This window comes from Sminthopsis crassicaudata, chromosome 1, assembly GCF_048593235.1.
Source record: "Sminthopsis crassicaudata isolate SCR6 chromosome 1, ASM4859323v1, whole genome shotgun sequence".
In the NCBI taxonomy this organism is placed as follows: Eukaryota; Metazoa; Chordata; class Mammalia; order Dasyuromorphia; family Dasyuridae; genus Sminthopsis; species Sminthopsis crassicaudata.
This window is the reverse complement of record NC_133617.1, coordinates 651,128,618-651,146,478: the sequence shown is the minus strand read 5'-3', so window position 1 is coordinate 651,146,478 and position 17,861 is coordinate 651,128,618. Positions and strand designations below refer to the sequence as shown.

Below are 17,861 nucleotides of genomic sequence, written 5' to 3'. Positions count from 1 at the left end.
GTGACTGGCAAACTTAAAAACTGAACTTAATGCTGAAACTTCCACATTACAGACAATTACTTTATTACGGAGACTGACTTATCTTTTATTCTATTCACCAAACATTTAAGTGCTGATTATATTAGGAATGGGAGAGAAACACAAAGTTTAAGTAAGATATGATCCCTGCTTTCATTAGGCTTGGTAATTAGCAAACATAGATAATATACTGTTATATGACAAAAGTTGAAAAACAAAAGTGTTATATGATTTCTGAAGGCTGTTATTAATCATCTGAGACATCTGGGAAGGTCCTGTGGCAGAGGTAACATAGAAGTTGGGATTTAAAGTAGGAGCAGGAATTCAACAGGCAAAAATGAAGAGGGGGACATTCCAAACAGAACAAAGAACATGAGCAGAGGAAGGAGAAGGTTTTCATAGGAATAGCTAACATTTATATTGTGCTTTCAAGTTTGTGGAAAGTTTTATAAATAACTTATTAAATCCAAACAAGTAAGGTAGTTATGTTCATTTTTAAGATGAGGAAATTGGGATACACAAAAGTTAAGTGATTTGCCCATTTACACTACCAATCTATGTCTGAGGATGGATTTAAACTCAGGATCTTTTTAATTCCACTGAAGAATAAAATGGCAAACAAAAAAATCATTATATGGTGCATAAAGAACTGGACATTACTGAAAAATGACTTACAACATTTCTGCCTAGAGGTCCTCTATTCTATTCACTGAACCAGTCAATTGTCTCTTCATGCCTTCATTTCTTCATGAAAATAAATCATAAAAGATTAAAATGGTGGACTGACAAAAGATTGTGGAAGGAACCAAATGCTAGGCAAAGTAACTAAATTTTACTTGGAAAGCAATAGGGTTTTGTATTGCTTTTTTTTTTTTTTTTTTTTTTTTACTAGACAAAAGATTTTAAATTTTTAATAGACATGACAAAGAACTACTATGTTGGAAGACTTGTTAGTAAGCTATTACAATAGAAAAAGCAGATAATAATAAAAGACTGAACCAGGATGACAGAAATAAGAATAGAGAAGACACATGACAGAGGCAGAATTGAAAAGGCCTGGTACCTTAATGGATATGAGAAGTGAAAGAGAGGGAAGTATCATATTTTTAACATGGGAGCTAACTAAGTAATGACACAGAAACAGTAAAGATGGAAGAAAAAGGTAGAATTAAACAAGCCTGACTACTACCAATTCAAGATGCTGGAAGTATATCCAGAGGTAAAAATCTTATAAACAGCTAGAGATTTGGATTTGGAACTCAAAGAGAAGTCAAGACTAGAGCTACAATTTTTGGAATCAACTTTATGACTCTCAAACTAATCATGAGATTATAGTTGAAGTTCCCCCCCCCCCTCCAATGGAGAGACTAAAGTGAGAAGAGAATGAATGACAGAATTTAAATGTTAAGGAAAAAAATCACAAGCCAATAAGTAAGATAAGAATGGAGTTGCCAAAGAGAAAGGAAGAAAACAAGAATAATATGAGGTCTCTTCCCTATTTTGCTAAAATCTCTCATTCTTATCAGAAGATCAGAATACCAAAAACATGTTTGGTGAGTCTTGTAGAGTGACAAATTATGCCTGTTGGTTTCTAAAGCTAACTATAATTCCTTCGAAATATTTTGACATGTGTTAAATATAAATAAGTACATTTGAGAGATTTATTAATTTGTACTTTTAGCTTAATTTTTCTTTATTATGAACTTAGTCATCAACATAAACATTTCAATAAACAAAGAACAAAAAGGATTGTATACAAAATTATTTGTTAGCTTTTTTATAAGTGCATAATTGAGAATAAAATTGCTAATTGTGCATTCTTCTGAATTTTTTGTATTTTTTGCTTTAATATTTTCCCATTAATTCATTCCCAAAGTGACCTCTTTTATAATAAATATAATCCAGCAAAACAAATCAAGCATTAATATATCCTGTGGTCTCTAGTGGTAAAGTCAAAAGTCTTTGTCCTTCATTGCCATTTCTATACTCCCCTTTCTATCACTAACACTCAACAACTTCTCTTCCTTTGAAATACAGCTATTCAAATTTATCACCCAATCCAGAACCTGATAACCACTCACTTTGAGAACATTCTCCTTCCTTCCTCAATGAACTCAGTGCAGGTTCAGAAACTTTTTTCTCTCTACTAAATGCCTTTATCATACATACTACTACTCCTTAAAATACCATGTTTCCCACTTCTTCAATATATTTAACATTACTTAACCCTTTACTTCTCAGTTACACACAAAAATGGACTTAATCTTAATAAAGCATGTGTTGAATCTCTATGTTCATGAAGTATGAAACTCCTTTATATGATCACAATCTTTTGTCCTTCCCTCTTTCCAAGTGTTTTATGACTCCAAAGTTTGCTCTTTATCCTCACCATTACTTCCATTTCCTCTATCCCTCAGTTTTTGGATTTGGGGTTTTGTTTTTTTGCAGGTCATCAGCCCACACTGGCCTACACTGTTTATACCCTCGTCTCAACCTGTGCAATTGGTGCAATTCTGTACTACCCTCTACACTCAAAATCCTAACCCTCTACTCCTATTATCAATTACACATTGCCAAACCCTACTTTTGGATTACTCTCACCATCTACCTCCAGCACTCCTACTCACATACTGCTAAACAGACTTATAAGAACAGTAGAGACTGAGACTACTACAAATTTGTTAACCTAATCTCAACTGGGTCCTCACTGTAACAAGGCACTTTTTACAGCTCCCTAATCAACAGGCTACTTCACTCAACTCAACAACAGGGATTATTCTGAATCTTTTTATCCCTCTTCAAGCCTCCCATGGTACCCTTTCAATTCAACAACTCAGCTGAAGACCTGGCCTCCTACTCCATCAAAAAAATGGAAGCCATTCTCCATCTTTTTCTCTATTCATCTCACTCAGAGGTACTCTCCCACTATCTCTTTTTTTCATTATCTCAGCTGAAGAGGTAGACCTTCTTGTCAACTACACTACATTTATCAAATGAAATGTATTTGCAAAGCATTTAACACAATGTCTGGCACATAGTAAGCTCTTGATAAATGTTTTTTTTTTTTTTTTTTTTTTTTTTTATCCTTCTTTCTTTCCTTCTTTCCTTGCCCCTTTTGGAGGTATGTTATCTTCCTCTGTGATCTTATCGACTTCTATGGATTCAAATACCATCTCTACACAGATAATTCTGAGATCTAAATATCTAGAACTCCAATCACCCTTTGGGGCATCTCAAACTGAATGTTTTACACGGCATTAGAAATTAACATGTGCAAAAAAAGAACATTATATTTTCCCTACAAACACTCCCCTCTTTACCACTTTCTCCTAGTCACAAAGTCTTTGTAATAACCTCCATGTCATCCTTGACTCCTCACTTGAACTCACCCACCTACCCAATCCACTATCAACACTCATTTCTAACTTCACAGAAGTACTCACAGGCATGACCTTCTTTCTGTTCACACAGGCCTTTATCACCTCTTGCATGGCATACTGCAGTAACCTTTTAATTGGTCTTTCTGCCTCAAGTCTCTGATAAAGCTATCAAAATTATTTTTTAAAGTATAAGTTTGCACATGTCACCTCCAAATCCAACAAATTTGAATAGCTCCCCATTATTTTCAAGGTTAAACATCATTAAACATTAGCATTATTTTGGTTTATTTGTATATTTCTAATCTTCTTACACTTTGTCCCTTCCACAGAGTCTATGAATCAGCAACAGTGGCTACCTATTGTTCCTTGAATACTACAATCCATCTCCTAACTCCAAACATTTACAATGGCCATTCTACATTATTAAAATGTTTTTCCTCCATAATTCTTCCTCTTCCTGGCTTCCTTTAAGATTCAGCTGAAATCCCATCTTCTGCAAGAAGATTTTCCCAGTATTTCTGTTCATTTCTCCACACTGCTACTACCTTCTCTCTGAAATTATCTCCATTTAGAGTGTATACATCTTGTCTGTGCATCATATTCCCAGCATTTCAAAGAGCCTGGCTCAAAGTAAATGCTTAATAAATGCTTACGAACAGACTTACAAATTCCTCAAAAAAAAAAAAAAACAACCTGAGTTAAATTTATAAGAATACCAGTATCCCCCAATCAACAAAAAGTCAAAGGATATAAAGAAGTTTTCAAAGAAATCAAAACTATTGATAGTCATATGAAAAATGCTTTAAATAAAGAAATGCAAATTAAAACAACTTTGAGGTAACTCCTTACATGTATCAAATCAGCCATTATGAGAGAAAAGGAAAATGATAAATGTTGGAGGGGATGTGAGAAAACTGAGAAACTAATAATACATGGTTTGTGCAGTTGTGAACAGATCCAACCATTCTGGAGAACAATTTGGAACTATGCCCAAAGGGTATAAAACTGTATGACCCAGCAATACTCTTCCTAGGTCTATATCCCAAAGGGATTAAAAAAATTGGGGAGGAGAACCTATTTGTACAAGGATTTTTATAGCAACTCTTTCTGTGACAGCTAAGAATTAAAAATTGAGGGAATGCCTATCAATTGGGGAATGAATGAATGAACTATAGTATATGAATATAATGGAATATTATTATACTATAAGAAATGACAAACAGGTTGATTTCAGAAAAATCTATAGAAATTTACATGAACAGATGAGATGCTGAGTGAAGTGAACTGAAACAGCAGAACACTGTTCACACAATAGTAATATTATATGATGAACAACTGTGAATGACTTAGCTCTTCTCTACAATACAATCATCTAAAAGAATCCCAAAGGACTCCTGATCAAAAATGCTATCCATCCTCAGAGAAGGAACTGATGACATCCAATACAAGAAAAGAAAAAAAAAAAAAGAACCTCCACAATTATAGGATCCTAAGGTTGAGAGTACTAGTACTTTCATCCATCCCTTCATTCTTTAAATGAGGAAAATGAGGATCAGAGAGGTGATGGAACTTAAGGAATAAGAAAGACATGCTGAAACTCTTACACAAAAGTAGCTTTTGAATTTCAGAAAGAAATATGATCATTCCAATTTTATTTCCATGTATGTCTTCTTCATTGTCAAGAGACTCCTGAGGATCTGTGGGATCTAGGCAAGATGTTAAACAGGGGAAAGGAGACCCGTGATGAGCACAGTGAGAGGGAAAAAAACAAAACAAATTTGTAGTTTCATGTGGAAGATAACAAAAATAATGGAATCCTAGATATAGTGTGAAATACTGGGAGTGGAAAGGAAAATAAGAAATTTTTGGAGTAAAAATTAAAGGGAGATCTGTTCAAAAAAAAATTAGATGTTAAAAGTAATCTGCTAAAAAAAAAAAAAAAGTCTGATCTCTGAATTTTACTTACTGTAATGCTGGAGAAACTGAGGCAAGATAGAGATTAGAGACTATTTAATATTTTATTTGAAAGGAAGAGATTTACTGGAACAAAATGGATCCATGCTTTGATCCCAAGGCTGAATGAGACTGTCATCTTCAAGAATCCAGCACTAATGTGAGTTCTCAATGACCCATATACAGGTGGCTCAGACACAGGGGACAGACTAAGGCAGGGGCAGAGTCAGGGTGCTGAGAATGGGAATGGGACTCTGGCAGGGTGGGGTGAGCCACCTGAGATGGGGATAACATAATGGTGGGGGGAGTCATCCCAGATATGGGGAGACACATCTTGATAAGATGGTATCTGATATTCTGATAGCTTGGGATGGGGAGAGGCATTCTGATATTCTAAAATATAAGATCTTTTATCCTTATCAAATATTCTGATTAAGAGGGAGGGGTGCTTTTGCAGGATTGAGCAGAACAATTATAAATTGAAGCAGAGCAATTAGGGAAACTGAGGAAGGACAATTTAGGAAAACTGGGTCAGGATAATAAAAGGGAACTATGGCACATTTCACACTCTCTCTCTTCTGAATATTCAAATCATTGAATTACCTTCCTCTAGCTAGGTCTTAGCACCATAATTTTGACTAACCCTATGTAAAGCAAATAAACCAAAATAAAACTAGAAAAATGCAAGGACTTATGGCAAGGACAAATCTCTCCTTGATAACCCCAGAGTTAATCAGCATTACAAAAAACTCCCTGTGGCAACCATGTCAGGTCCTCTACAGTTGGGGAGCATCTCCGTCAGAGAATCCAGTTTGAGATGGACAGTTCACTGTGAGTTAGGTCTGCGGTCATTTGTGCATTTAACTCAGCCTCTGCTTACAGGGAGTTAGCAGTGCTCAAGACAAATCTGCCGCCCATCCTAAGAGGAGCACCCCAAGTCTGTCAGGGACTCCAAAAGGGGGAAAAGGTGGGGCCTGGAGTAACTCCACCTGTCCCCTTCTCAATAGAACAGGAGCTACTACTAAGAAACAGATTTCTCAGCAGATTATGCAGTTAGACCAAGGCAGGCAATCCCAAACTATTAGAGGACTAATACCAAAATGCTGAAATGCTAATTAAGGAACTGGGGTAACAAGAGTGGAGAAACTGCCAGTCCCAAAACAGGTGTCTGATTTCTGGTTGTTTCTAAAAATAATCCCAAAAACTGAGTCTGTCAGGGCAATTCCAGCAGAATAAGAGATTTCAAAGTTAAAACATAACCAGGAAATTATAGTCCAATAAATTTAAGCAAGAAGTAAAAACGAAAAGGACTATTTAAATAATTTCCAATTCAATCTGAACTAATAAGATAAGGGGTGGGGCAGAAGTGACTAAGAAAAATACATCAGTTTTCCCAATTTCCTATCCAGTTTTAAGTTTTTTAAGGAGAGGAAAAGAAGAGAAAAATTACTATTTCTTAAAATTGGGATATCATAAGAGATCAAAAGCATTTATATTACCTATTGAATATTTCTCTGAATTAATACTAATTTATATTTATATAACTTTAAAATCTGTAAAGTACATTACATGCATTATCTCATTTGATCCTATCAGGTAGACCTTGTCAAATAGACATTATTATCCCTATTTTACAGATGACAAAATGGATTAAAGAAACAGAACTTAAGTGACTAATTTTAAATATTTTGCCTACTATACTAAGTAATCAGTTTGATTATGTGCCCTTCTCTGAGGTCTTTTACAAAACCTCATACACAAATTATCACTGGCAACATGACTCTTTATATATACCAGGCATTTGGGGGCTGAAAAATCTTATTTTTCTAAAATGTGGTAATCATGAGTCACAACAACGAAGAAGTATAATTAAAAAATTGATATAGAAATAAGTTTTTAAACTCTCAAAGATATTATTATGTACTCCTTTCTCTATGGAACAATTTCCTCAAGAATTTTTTATTTCATTTATAATTATTTGCCATCAAGCATAATTCAAGCAACAAGCTTCTACACTTCTATTTGAATAGGAAAAAATTGGTAAACCTGTGATTTCCCAAAGCCTAAATTGAAAAATGTTGCACATTTATCTTCTAGAGCACAAAACTCTGATTTTCAGTACTTGACTATTACAACTTTTACGTATTGTTAACATTTTTTAAAAAGTGCAGAAATTGGGGCAGCTAGATGGGGCAGTGGATAGAGTACCAGCTCTGAAGTCAGGAGGACCTGAGTTCAAATTTGACTTCAGACACTTAACACTTCCTAGCTATGTGACCAGAGGCAAGTCACTTAACCCCAAATGCCTCAGCAAAAAAAAAAAAAAAAAAAAAAAAAAAAAAAAAAAAAAAGTGCAGAAATTACAGATTTTGAATAATACATAATATAAAGCAAACAACTGAAATTTTATCTCAATTAAATTACTATTCAACAAGATAAATGTCCAAAAACTACGAACAGGCAGTTAAAAAAAAAAGTATACTATTCACAACCATATAAAAATATTTCAAATTATGAATAATTAAGAGAATTTTAAATTATAACAACTTAGGAAAATAATGCAGAATTATATTCCAAAAGTCTGTAAATACTCCTTGACCAAACAATAGATACATATTCCAAAGTCAAGGACAGAGGACTTTTATGTATAAGGATATTTATAGCAGTAACTTTTGTTATAACAGAAATGGAAACAAATGAAGTACCCATCATTTGGAGAAAGCATGAACAAAATGTGATATGACTAAAAGTTGTTTTGTTATAAGAAATTATGAATATGGTGGATTCAGATAAGAACACTCACATAAAGTGATAGAGTGAAGTGAACAGAACCAGAAGAAGAATTTACAAGATGATCATAGTAATAACATGATGGCAAAAGACTCTAAATAACCCCAGAAATCTGATCAAAGCAGAGAGAAACACATCATGACTTCATTAGACTGATCATGAAACTTAGCTCGTACCTCTTGCCAGAGATCTAACAGACCAGAGGGTAAAAATAAGACATAATGGATTAAACATAGCCAATGTGTTAATTTGTTTTGTTTAATTCTATACGTTACAAAGAAGGACTTCTACTTGGAGGAAGGTAGGCAAGTAGGTAGTGATTAATGGGGATGGGGGAAAGAGAAGAAATCAAAAAGATTTCTTAAATGCACAGAAGGGGAAAAAAAAAGCAAAAAAGAACAAAACTATTCTGTCACTACCTTCTTAAATCTTTTCTTTTTGTATTGTGACCATTCTACTTTTTTTGAAGAGGGCCAATGATATTAAGGGGTGATGTCCTGATTTACCTGTAAACTAGATTTAAGTGAGATAGTTTTAAATATATTATATAAGTTCAAAGTGTTTTATGTAATCAATCATTTTCATATTTTTTTGAATCTTGACATGTTTATTAATCATTGTGAAATACATAATAAAAAATTTTTAATAAAACTATGAAAATTTATAAAAGGAATTATGAGTTTTCTCAAATTGGATGGAATTATAGATAGCTAGTCTTTGTAATCATATCTTTGGTGACCTTTAGCTCTGGTAGAAGAAGCTATCCTTTGAGAAGAAAATATTCTTTTTTCTATAATTTATACCTCTTCCAGAATGCAACAAAGGGGGTGAAGGGAAGAGAAAAGGACTTTTCTCTCCCTACTTTAAGCAATGGCATCTTACAATGGCTCAACAATCTTGGTAAGAAGGATGACCCTACAAAGAAAATGGGTCTAGACTCAGCCCTGACAGTCCAAAACATCCCCAGAAAAAGCACTGTGCCCAGGGGAGGAAGCATGTGGACATCAAGAAGAAAGGAAATATCCCAGATTTATGGAATACACATTAATATTAGTCTTACTATGCCATTTTAGGAAACACCTCTGCTTTGAGTTATGGCCTTTGGTTTACTAAAACACATTTAAAAGTAAATACATAAGAGTAGGGACCAAAAGAGTCTTGAAATTGGGACAGTTGCCGAATAATCCAACCCACGAGTGTGAATTTGGGGAAGTACTCAAAAAGATTACTACTTGTGGTATATGAATATAATGGAATATTATGATGCTGTTAATTCAGAAAAATTCGAATTGCAGAAAGACTGATATGAACTGAAGAGAACAATTTATATGACTATAATAACTTAAATAATCTTTAAAAACTTGAAAATTCTGATCAATAAAATGACCATTCATAGCTCAGAAAACTGATGAAGAATGTACATAGATGATAAATTAGGGAGGCAGGAGACATGTTTCCAGACATGGCTAATGTGAGGGTATTTTGTGCCTGATTATCTTTTTTTTTTAGGGAGGACTTTTTTGGGGTATGGAGAGAGATTTGGTGGGTAGTAACCATGATGTGAAAAGCAAAAAGAAAAAAAAAAGTATCAATGAAATATTAAAAAGATACAGAGAAGGAAATTCAAAAGGGAACAAACAAGAAGGGCAGTTTTAAACAAGAAAGGCAGTTTTACTACTATCATGTTAAATTTAATACATATTTTAAAAACCCAAGCTATACATATTGTAATTTCACAGATTCTTTTTATGTTTTCTGTGTACTTAAATGTTCATGTCTGTTGACATAAAAAGTAAATTTACAATTAAAAAAACCCTTTATATTAAAATATTTTCAGCTACAATGGCTTTGGCCCCTTTAAAGTAGATGGTATGTCACATATACACTCAGAAAACTTAGTTGTAAGATAAATTTTATTTTTCTACAGAAAAATTTAAGATAAAAACTCATGGAAAAATACTCTCAATAGCCTGAATTTGAATTCTTAAGCAAGGAAGAATAATTTAGATATTTGCAAGCTTTTTTGTCAAGTATGCCAGAAGAATTATACCTACTACTCAGAACACCACAGTCCCTTTCCAACTTAATGATTTTCCTTCTGAATTATAGAAGATTTTCCTAAAGTAACCTCTATTAATGAAATAATTAGGACAGTTAGTAAAAGTTGATTGCAGCATCATATTTCACCAGCAGGTGATCTAATATCTAATACACTTCAACCTGAAATTTTTTTTTTTTTATTAAGGGTATCAAGTTTTGAAAACAAATTCACTATCTCATCAATTATGTAAATTAAATATTTTCATAAATGAGATTAGGTAAAAGTGAAATAAATCTCTATAAAAGAATCTCAAATCTTTAAATAGAAGAATCTAGAGTCAACATTAGACAGTTCAGTAAATTTAACTCCATAAATACCTTGCATATTTGTTTTGATAGTGCAAAACTGAACCAGCACCTAAAAGTTTTATCAGGTAGCAGCTTTTTGACAGTGTTAAAAAAATGATTCAAAGTACCTTTATAAGACCTTTTTCTAACTACTGGTAATTTTATGATGCTGCAAAAATAATAGATTTGTTGTTTTTAGACTGTAAATTCACACAGACAGATTATCTCCAATAAAGATTAAGAATTAAAAAAAAAAAAAAAAAAGTTACCTTTGGAGATAAATAATGCTTGTAGTAGTATAACTGAAATAGCAGAAACACTGAACTTGTCAGAGTTAAAAGAGCCAAAATCACGTTTTTATTGATTTTACTCATTTGTCTTCAGGATTCATTGGACTGTCATTCGAAAGTAATTCAATCGTTGTCATCATTTTCTTTTAGTCCACAGTCTTGCTTTCTGTAAACAAAATAATATATCTAAAGAACTATTACATGAGATCTTTTGCCTCTAATAACTAGCAATTGTTGATGAGGAAAGGGTGTTTGAAAGGTGACAGAATTACTATTATCTTTAGACATCTTTTTCTTGCATAGGAAAAGATGTGCTTATATTTTCCTTTTGACCTTTCAGTTGACCAGTTATATAGAAGAGTGAAGACTTGCCTAGGTATGTGGGTAGAAGACAGAATAAATAAAAATGACAAGAGATGAAGGGAAGAATAAATGAATAGATATAAAAAGGGGGCTTCTCTTACAGATATATACTCTCACCTATAAACACTATCTGATACACCTAACCTTCCTATGGCACTAAACAATTCCTTAATATTAAATATTTTCCTGACAACTCTCACTTATCACGCCACTTCAAAATATTGCTAAGGAAAAAAAAAAACTGCCTGAAAATGGGGAAGAACTGGAGATTTTCAGTCATACATCATTCATCAGATATTTTATTCCGCTGCTGTCACTTGGCCTCAAGTATTCAAGGTAGCTCTTAAACTATAAGCTGCAAAGACATTATTGATCTTCACTGGTATTAGTTTCTCTGCCTAGGAATTCCCTACATCATTAAAATAATAGGTCAAATCCCTATTCCTAGCCTATAATCTCATTAGGGCACTCAGCAAATTATGAAATGCTATACCTAAATGTGTTATCAGCAAATGAAGAATCTGAGACTTGAGGTGGTTGTTGTATCCCTGTGACTAGAAAGAAGAGGCAGCAAACCAAAATCACTTTAATAAGCCCTTATGAATCCTCTCTTACCCAAAACGCCCAAATAGTTATCAAAAGTATAAATACTCATGGTATTACTTGGTACTTTCAGTTTTATCAAAACATAAAAACTTTCCTCATATAACTCTGTGAGATAAAGAGTGTTAAGTATTATTATCCCCACTTTACAATAAGGAAAACAAAGTTCAAATTGACTTGGATCACAAACTAGTTAAAAGAGTATTAAAGCCAGGATTTGGTGCTAGATTTCCTAATCCTTATTTAATTCCCATATTTTTATTTATAATATAAGAAAAGTCACTTTTAGTTTGAGAATTCAAAGTACTTGCCAATCAGAAAAAGCAAAATTGAAATCCAAGCATGCTGATTCCAAATATTTTTAGTATTCTACAACTGCCTCAGTATAAAACATGATCTCTTGCCTCAAGCAGTTTACCATCCAGTTGGAAATATAATAACACAAGACTATATATATGGATCAATGGCTTAAATAATAATAATGCTACATTGTGTGACAAAAGAGAAAGGTTCTAGCAGTTTGGTGAGAAGTTCCACAAGATCTATATGGCTTAAATCAGGGTTGAATGGATAGTGAAGATTTAGGTCAATGGATAAGAAGGAAAAAAATCTTCAGAAAAAAAGGCACAAAGGTAGAGACCAGTATGGCATGTTCATGAGGAATGAGACAAATACTTTCTTACAAAGTATTTTCTTTATAACGCTGAAAGAATCACCATTCCCAATTGAAAACTGTGGTTCAGAAAAGTTCAAAGTCTAGCATGTGTCCTAGACAGGACTAGAATCTAGGTCTCCTGACTCCAAATCCAGTGCTCTTTTCATTACATAAGTTAAGAAAGTACAGGTAAATAATGACATAAATTTGCTATTATATCTAAACAATTATGGAAGCAGAAGATAAAAAGTAGAACTAAATCTTATTAACAAAATACTAGATAAACAAATATCCAAGTACTTTAAATGTATATTTAATGCTTTAATGGATCCAGGAGATTAACTGATTTGGGTACTATGCTAGCAATACAGATTATAAACCATCCACAGCTCTTTGTGTAACTCTTGCCCATGTCCTCATGTAAATGTCCACAAACAAGCCAGTGACCTTCTTCTTCTTCTTTTTTTTTTGAGAAGGGGAGGGGGATTGTGCAGTCCTTAGGCAACATGGTAGAATGGAAAGACTGCTGGATTTGAAATAAGAAATCTAAGTTCCAATTTTACTCTGCTGCTTCTGTACATCATTGGGCAAATCATTCTTCAAATACAAGATGATGAGTTTGAAATAGATGACTTCTAAAAGATCTTGCTGCTCAAAATGTACAAATCTTCTTTGGAAGAGTTCTTACTGGAGGAGATCCCTTAAGGCTAAGTTCTACTCTATCCATTTTTTTTTTTTTTAATCAGCAAAAAGTACAGCAAGACCTTGTTTTGTCAGCACTTTTCTCCAATTATATGTATAAAAATATTTAAAAGTTGTCCAAACCCTCTGTTTACATCCTTCTCCAACAACAGGTGAGTGGACATACTGTTGGAGGAACTGAACCATGCCAGTATTAATATCCCTACTGTAAATGGAAGAAAAAAAAATGTTGTAGCTAAACAATAAAATGAGACAGGCTCTTGCCTTCAAGGAATTTTACTGTGGATGTTGCTAAGTAGAGCTTTTATTAAAATAAAAAAAACAAAAAAAAAAGCTATCAAAAATCATTTACAAAAGTCTGCTATTCCCTTATCATTTTCCACCAGATATTCTTAATACATGTGTAGGTTATTCTGATAAAGATTTATAATGAGAAAATTAGTATTATTTGATACATCATTTATAAATTCTCAATTGTTATTAATCACTGGGGGAAAAAATCATATATAGTATTGATATTACGCTAGATTTTTCTCTTCTCTAGATCAATATCTTTAAAAATTACATCACCTCCAGGGCAGATTTCCTCTGTACAAATTTGGTTTCATTTGCCTGTTCATATGACGACACCATCATTTTCCTTATATTGGTACTTTTTCATGGGAGATGTTTATTAATATTTTTTGCTCTTCCAAGCTCCATAGCAGAATCTTGATGCAAGAGTACAGACAGAAAATACCATCAAAAGTTCATGAACTCTAGCGTCCATAATAGGTAACTAGTGTATGAAAGTGAATATTCTTTTCAAAAGGCTTGTAACAGACAAATGGTAGGGCAAAAAAATAGGTAGTATAATCACCAATATCAATGTAGTTTTTGTTTTTCCATTTCCTATTTTTCAGCATTAATAACTTGTTTAATCATTAGCCTTCTAGTCTTTAGTATTCCCAGATCTACCATTTCTTAGATGTGAGACCTTATTAGAATATAGAGATTTTGTTTTATCAAAATGTTATATCTAGAAGAATGTCTAACTTGAGGTTTTGCATATATTGGACAATTAATAAAGGCTTATTGAATGAAAAAAATAACTTGTTTAATTATGTTAACTTGGAGCTACTATTACTGAATGTTAGTTCTTCCCTCATCTTCAACATTTCAGAACTTTCCTCTATCAAAGCAATAATTTGACCAAATAAAGACTGCTAAAATACATTAGATTTCATTTATGTTCTGTTACGTATTCACTTTATCTACTGTCTTCCAACTATCTGCTTAAAAAAAGTATGACATGAAAGCATAAAGCTTTTAGTATCTTTCATTTCTTAAATCTGAACCATATTTTTTGTCTATCTCCTCAAATCCATCAAGAAAGAAAGTATAAATTAACATAAATGTGGTGAATCCTACTTTTAAGTTCTCTGGAGAATCTCCTGAGTTTTCCTTCTCTGAAACAATTGTTTCCACTTGGCTGAAATTGCTGTCACCAACAGCTTTTCCTCAGATCTCATACTTCTCCATCCCTCTGCAGTACCTGACACCATTGGCCACTATCTATCTCTTTCGAACCACCCAGGACTGTGACCAATTCTTATTCGTCTCCTGTGCAGGTTCATCATCCGTGTCCTTACCTCTATTGTGGGCACGCTCTAGAGCAGTTCTCAAACTTCGGCCTTCGGGCCACATGCCCTCACTGAGGACATTTACGGCAAATGGGCTGAGGGGTGCAGACAGTGTGAGTTTTTGTTTTTACTATAGTCCGGCCCTCCCACAGTCTGAGGGACAGGGAACTGGCCTCCTATTTAAAAAGTTTGAGGACCACTGGTTCTCAACCTGTTCTCTGACTCTCAGATGTCTCTTTCTCTCTCTGGAACTTTATTAGTTCCCATGAATTCAACTTCTGAGTTTATGAAAAATGACTCCCAAATGTACCCCTCCATCCCTCATCCATCTCAACTCCAGGCTCTAATCTCTAATCATCTGTTGGGCACCCTGTAGTACCTCCAACTCTTATCTAAGAGCCCATGCTGCTTTTCTTCCACCTTTCTTAACCTCCCTATTTTTGTCAAAGGTCCCACAATTCCTCTAGTCATCCAAATTTAGTCATTTTCAAATCATCCCTCATCTCCCAAACCTAGTCAGTTGCCATCAGTTGTTTTAATTCCTTGATTTTATTTATCTGTTCTCTTCTCCACACAGCCATCCTAATTTAGTACTTCTTCTCAGCTGACTGACTGCAATAAGCTCCTCATGGTCTCTCTGTAAGCTCTCCTACAGCTGCTTTCTTAAGCTTGCTCTGTGCTAGCCCTATATAAATGTTTATAATCTAGAAAAGTTAAATCAATGAGACAAATAATTTTGAAAACATCTTTATTAACGTAAACATTAAAAATCTTTCCTGATTCCCCCAAATGCTACCTCTTCCTCTCAATCGTGATGGATTTTTTTTTTTTAACCAATGCCCACAGTAAGATTCCTGGAAGGCAAGAGCCTGTCTCATTTAATTGTTTAGCTACAGTATTTTTTTTTCTTCCATTTACAGTAGGGATATTAGTACTGACATGGTTCAGCTCCTCCAACTATGTCCACTCACCTCTTGTTGGGGAAGGATGTAAACAGGGTTTGGACAATTTTTAATTATTAAAAACAAAACAAAAAAGGGATGTGGGGGTGGGGTGGGGGGGGTGTGTGTGGGCGCTCGCGGTAGGGGTGGAAATGGAGGGGATACCGCTTCCCCCTCCCCCCCGTAATGAGCCTCGGATCTCCCAGCGCTAGGTAGATGAGTTATTAAAGAAGAAGAGAAGAAGGATAACGGAGACACAAGGAGGCACAGCCCGGGGATGGGCCGAGGTTAGACAGCCCGAAACAGGCCAGGAGAGCGCCAAAGGGGCCGGGCCTGCGCTGGCAGCAACAGGGGAGGGGCGGGAGGAAGGATGGGGCCCGGGGATCCCGCCCCCCACGCGCTGGGAGATCCACGAAGGCCAACGCCAGAGATCCATGAGGATGCAAAAGATAGAAAAACGGGCGCCACAGGCGAGGAGGCCCCACGGGTCCGCGGCCAGCCTTGGGCTTACCTGCAGAGCGCGCTGGAGAGAGCAACGGCGGCAGCGGACGCGAAAGCCAGAACGGCAGTTTTACTTTACGGCACACGCCGCCGACGTTAGAAAGGGCTGCTGCCGTACGGCGAGGGGGCGAGGTGGGAAGGCCCCACCCTCCCGCCTGTGTCTCCAGAGAAAGATCCTCTCCGGCCTCGGGAGCTGTCCTAATGAAGGCTGTCCCCGCCCTCCTGTAGCCTATTTTCGTGACCACTGTCCACGCCGGAGCCGAGTGTTTGTTCGGGGTCGGATCGAATCCAAGAACTAGTGGAACTCTGAGGCCTCCTCCAAGTCCAACTCAAACCCGGCAGGGATAACAACGACAAGGGAACTGGTCCGAGAGGAGCCTGCGGGAGCAGTCTCTTAGGAGACGGAAAAGAAACAAAAGGATGTTCCCAGTTAAAACACCTACTTCCCCCCCCCCCAAAAAAAAAAAAAAAAAAAAAAAAAAAAACAATAAGAGAATAAGAAGGCTTCTTACTTTCCAGGAGTTTGTGCTCTAACGGGTAGAAAGATGATATAGATGTGAAAGATATATAAATATGTATATATATATACACACACACACACACACACACACACACACACACACACACACACACACACACACACACACACACATATATAAATGTCTATCATAGGTAGATTTAAATTTTGATGCATTTTATTAATTTTCAACAATTCTGTCTTCTCCATAAAACACTCCCTAGTAACAAGTTAAACAAAACCTTTATATATTGGCCATGTTTGAAAATGTACATTCCATTCCATTCTTATGCTCTCTGCTGAGAATCCAGAACTGCCACAGTCAATTCTTTGAAGTCTCTGCATTGATGCGCAGAGTGCCAAAACCGTGTTTGTGTTTGGTTTTTTTGTTGTTGTTTTTAAATTTCCTTTATATGTTCTCCTTATTTTGAATGGCTGTCAAGAATCTTAAACTTTTGCGAAGGGCTAAGAACTGGGCCCTATCAACCTTGGGGATAGAAAGAGATAAAAGACATTCCCTGTTCTCAAAAAGGAGACAGTCAAAAATAACTGTGTGCAAACAAGATAAAGTGGAGCTGATTAACAAAACACTAGCATTAAGGGGAAATTGGGGAAAGTTTCTTATATAAAATATTTTAGCTGGTATTTGAAAGAAGCCAGAGAAATCAGCAGGTGGACTCAAGAAGACAGACAATTCCAGGTTTGGGGAATTTAGATTATAAATTATCTAAATATAAATATATTTTATTTATATAAATATATATAAAATCATGGAATCAGAAAATAGATTGTTTTGTTTCAGGAACATCAAGGATACCCATGTCACTATATTGTAAGGATCAGTGGAAAGAGAGGAAAGGCTTTGAATGTCAATCAGAATTTTTATTTTGTCCTAAAGGTGATGAGGTGCCACTAGAGTTTATTGAGTAGGGGAGAAAGGATGACTTGGCTAGACCAGACTTGAGCTCTGGGAAAATCATTTTAACAGATGAATAAAGAAAGTCTTCCAAATATCTCATTCTCTCATATTGATAATTTTATGTTAACAACAATTCAACGACATTTCAATTAATTCATTAAGTTAGGATCTCTATAATGCAATGAACTGAAATCCAGCTTGATTTAAAATCTGGTTAAT

The 17,861-nt window shown here is 35.0% G+C and overlaps 1 protein-coding gene across 2 annotated transcripts in view; it reads right to left on the bottom strand.

Annotated features, from left to right (window-relative positions):
* FKTN (fukutin) overlaps positions 1-16,570 on the bottom strand; it is a 55,196-nt gene extending 38,626 nt beyond the window's left edge. Inside the window, exons 1-2 of one of the 2 annotated variants that reach the window (XM_074282978.1) lie at positions 16,217-16,570; positions 10,799-10,985 (exon numbers count right to left, since the gene is read on the bottom strand). In XM_074282978.1, coding sequence (XP_074139079.1) covers positions 10,799-10,903 — 105 coding nt within the window. In that variant the 5' untranslated portion in view covers positions 10,904-10,985; positions 16,217-16,570. The remainder of the gene's footprint in view (positions 1-10,798; positions 10,986-16,216) is intronic. The other variant, XM_074282979.1, reaches the window with a different exon arrangement.
* Positions 16,571-17,861: the final 1,291 nt, after the last annotated feature.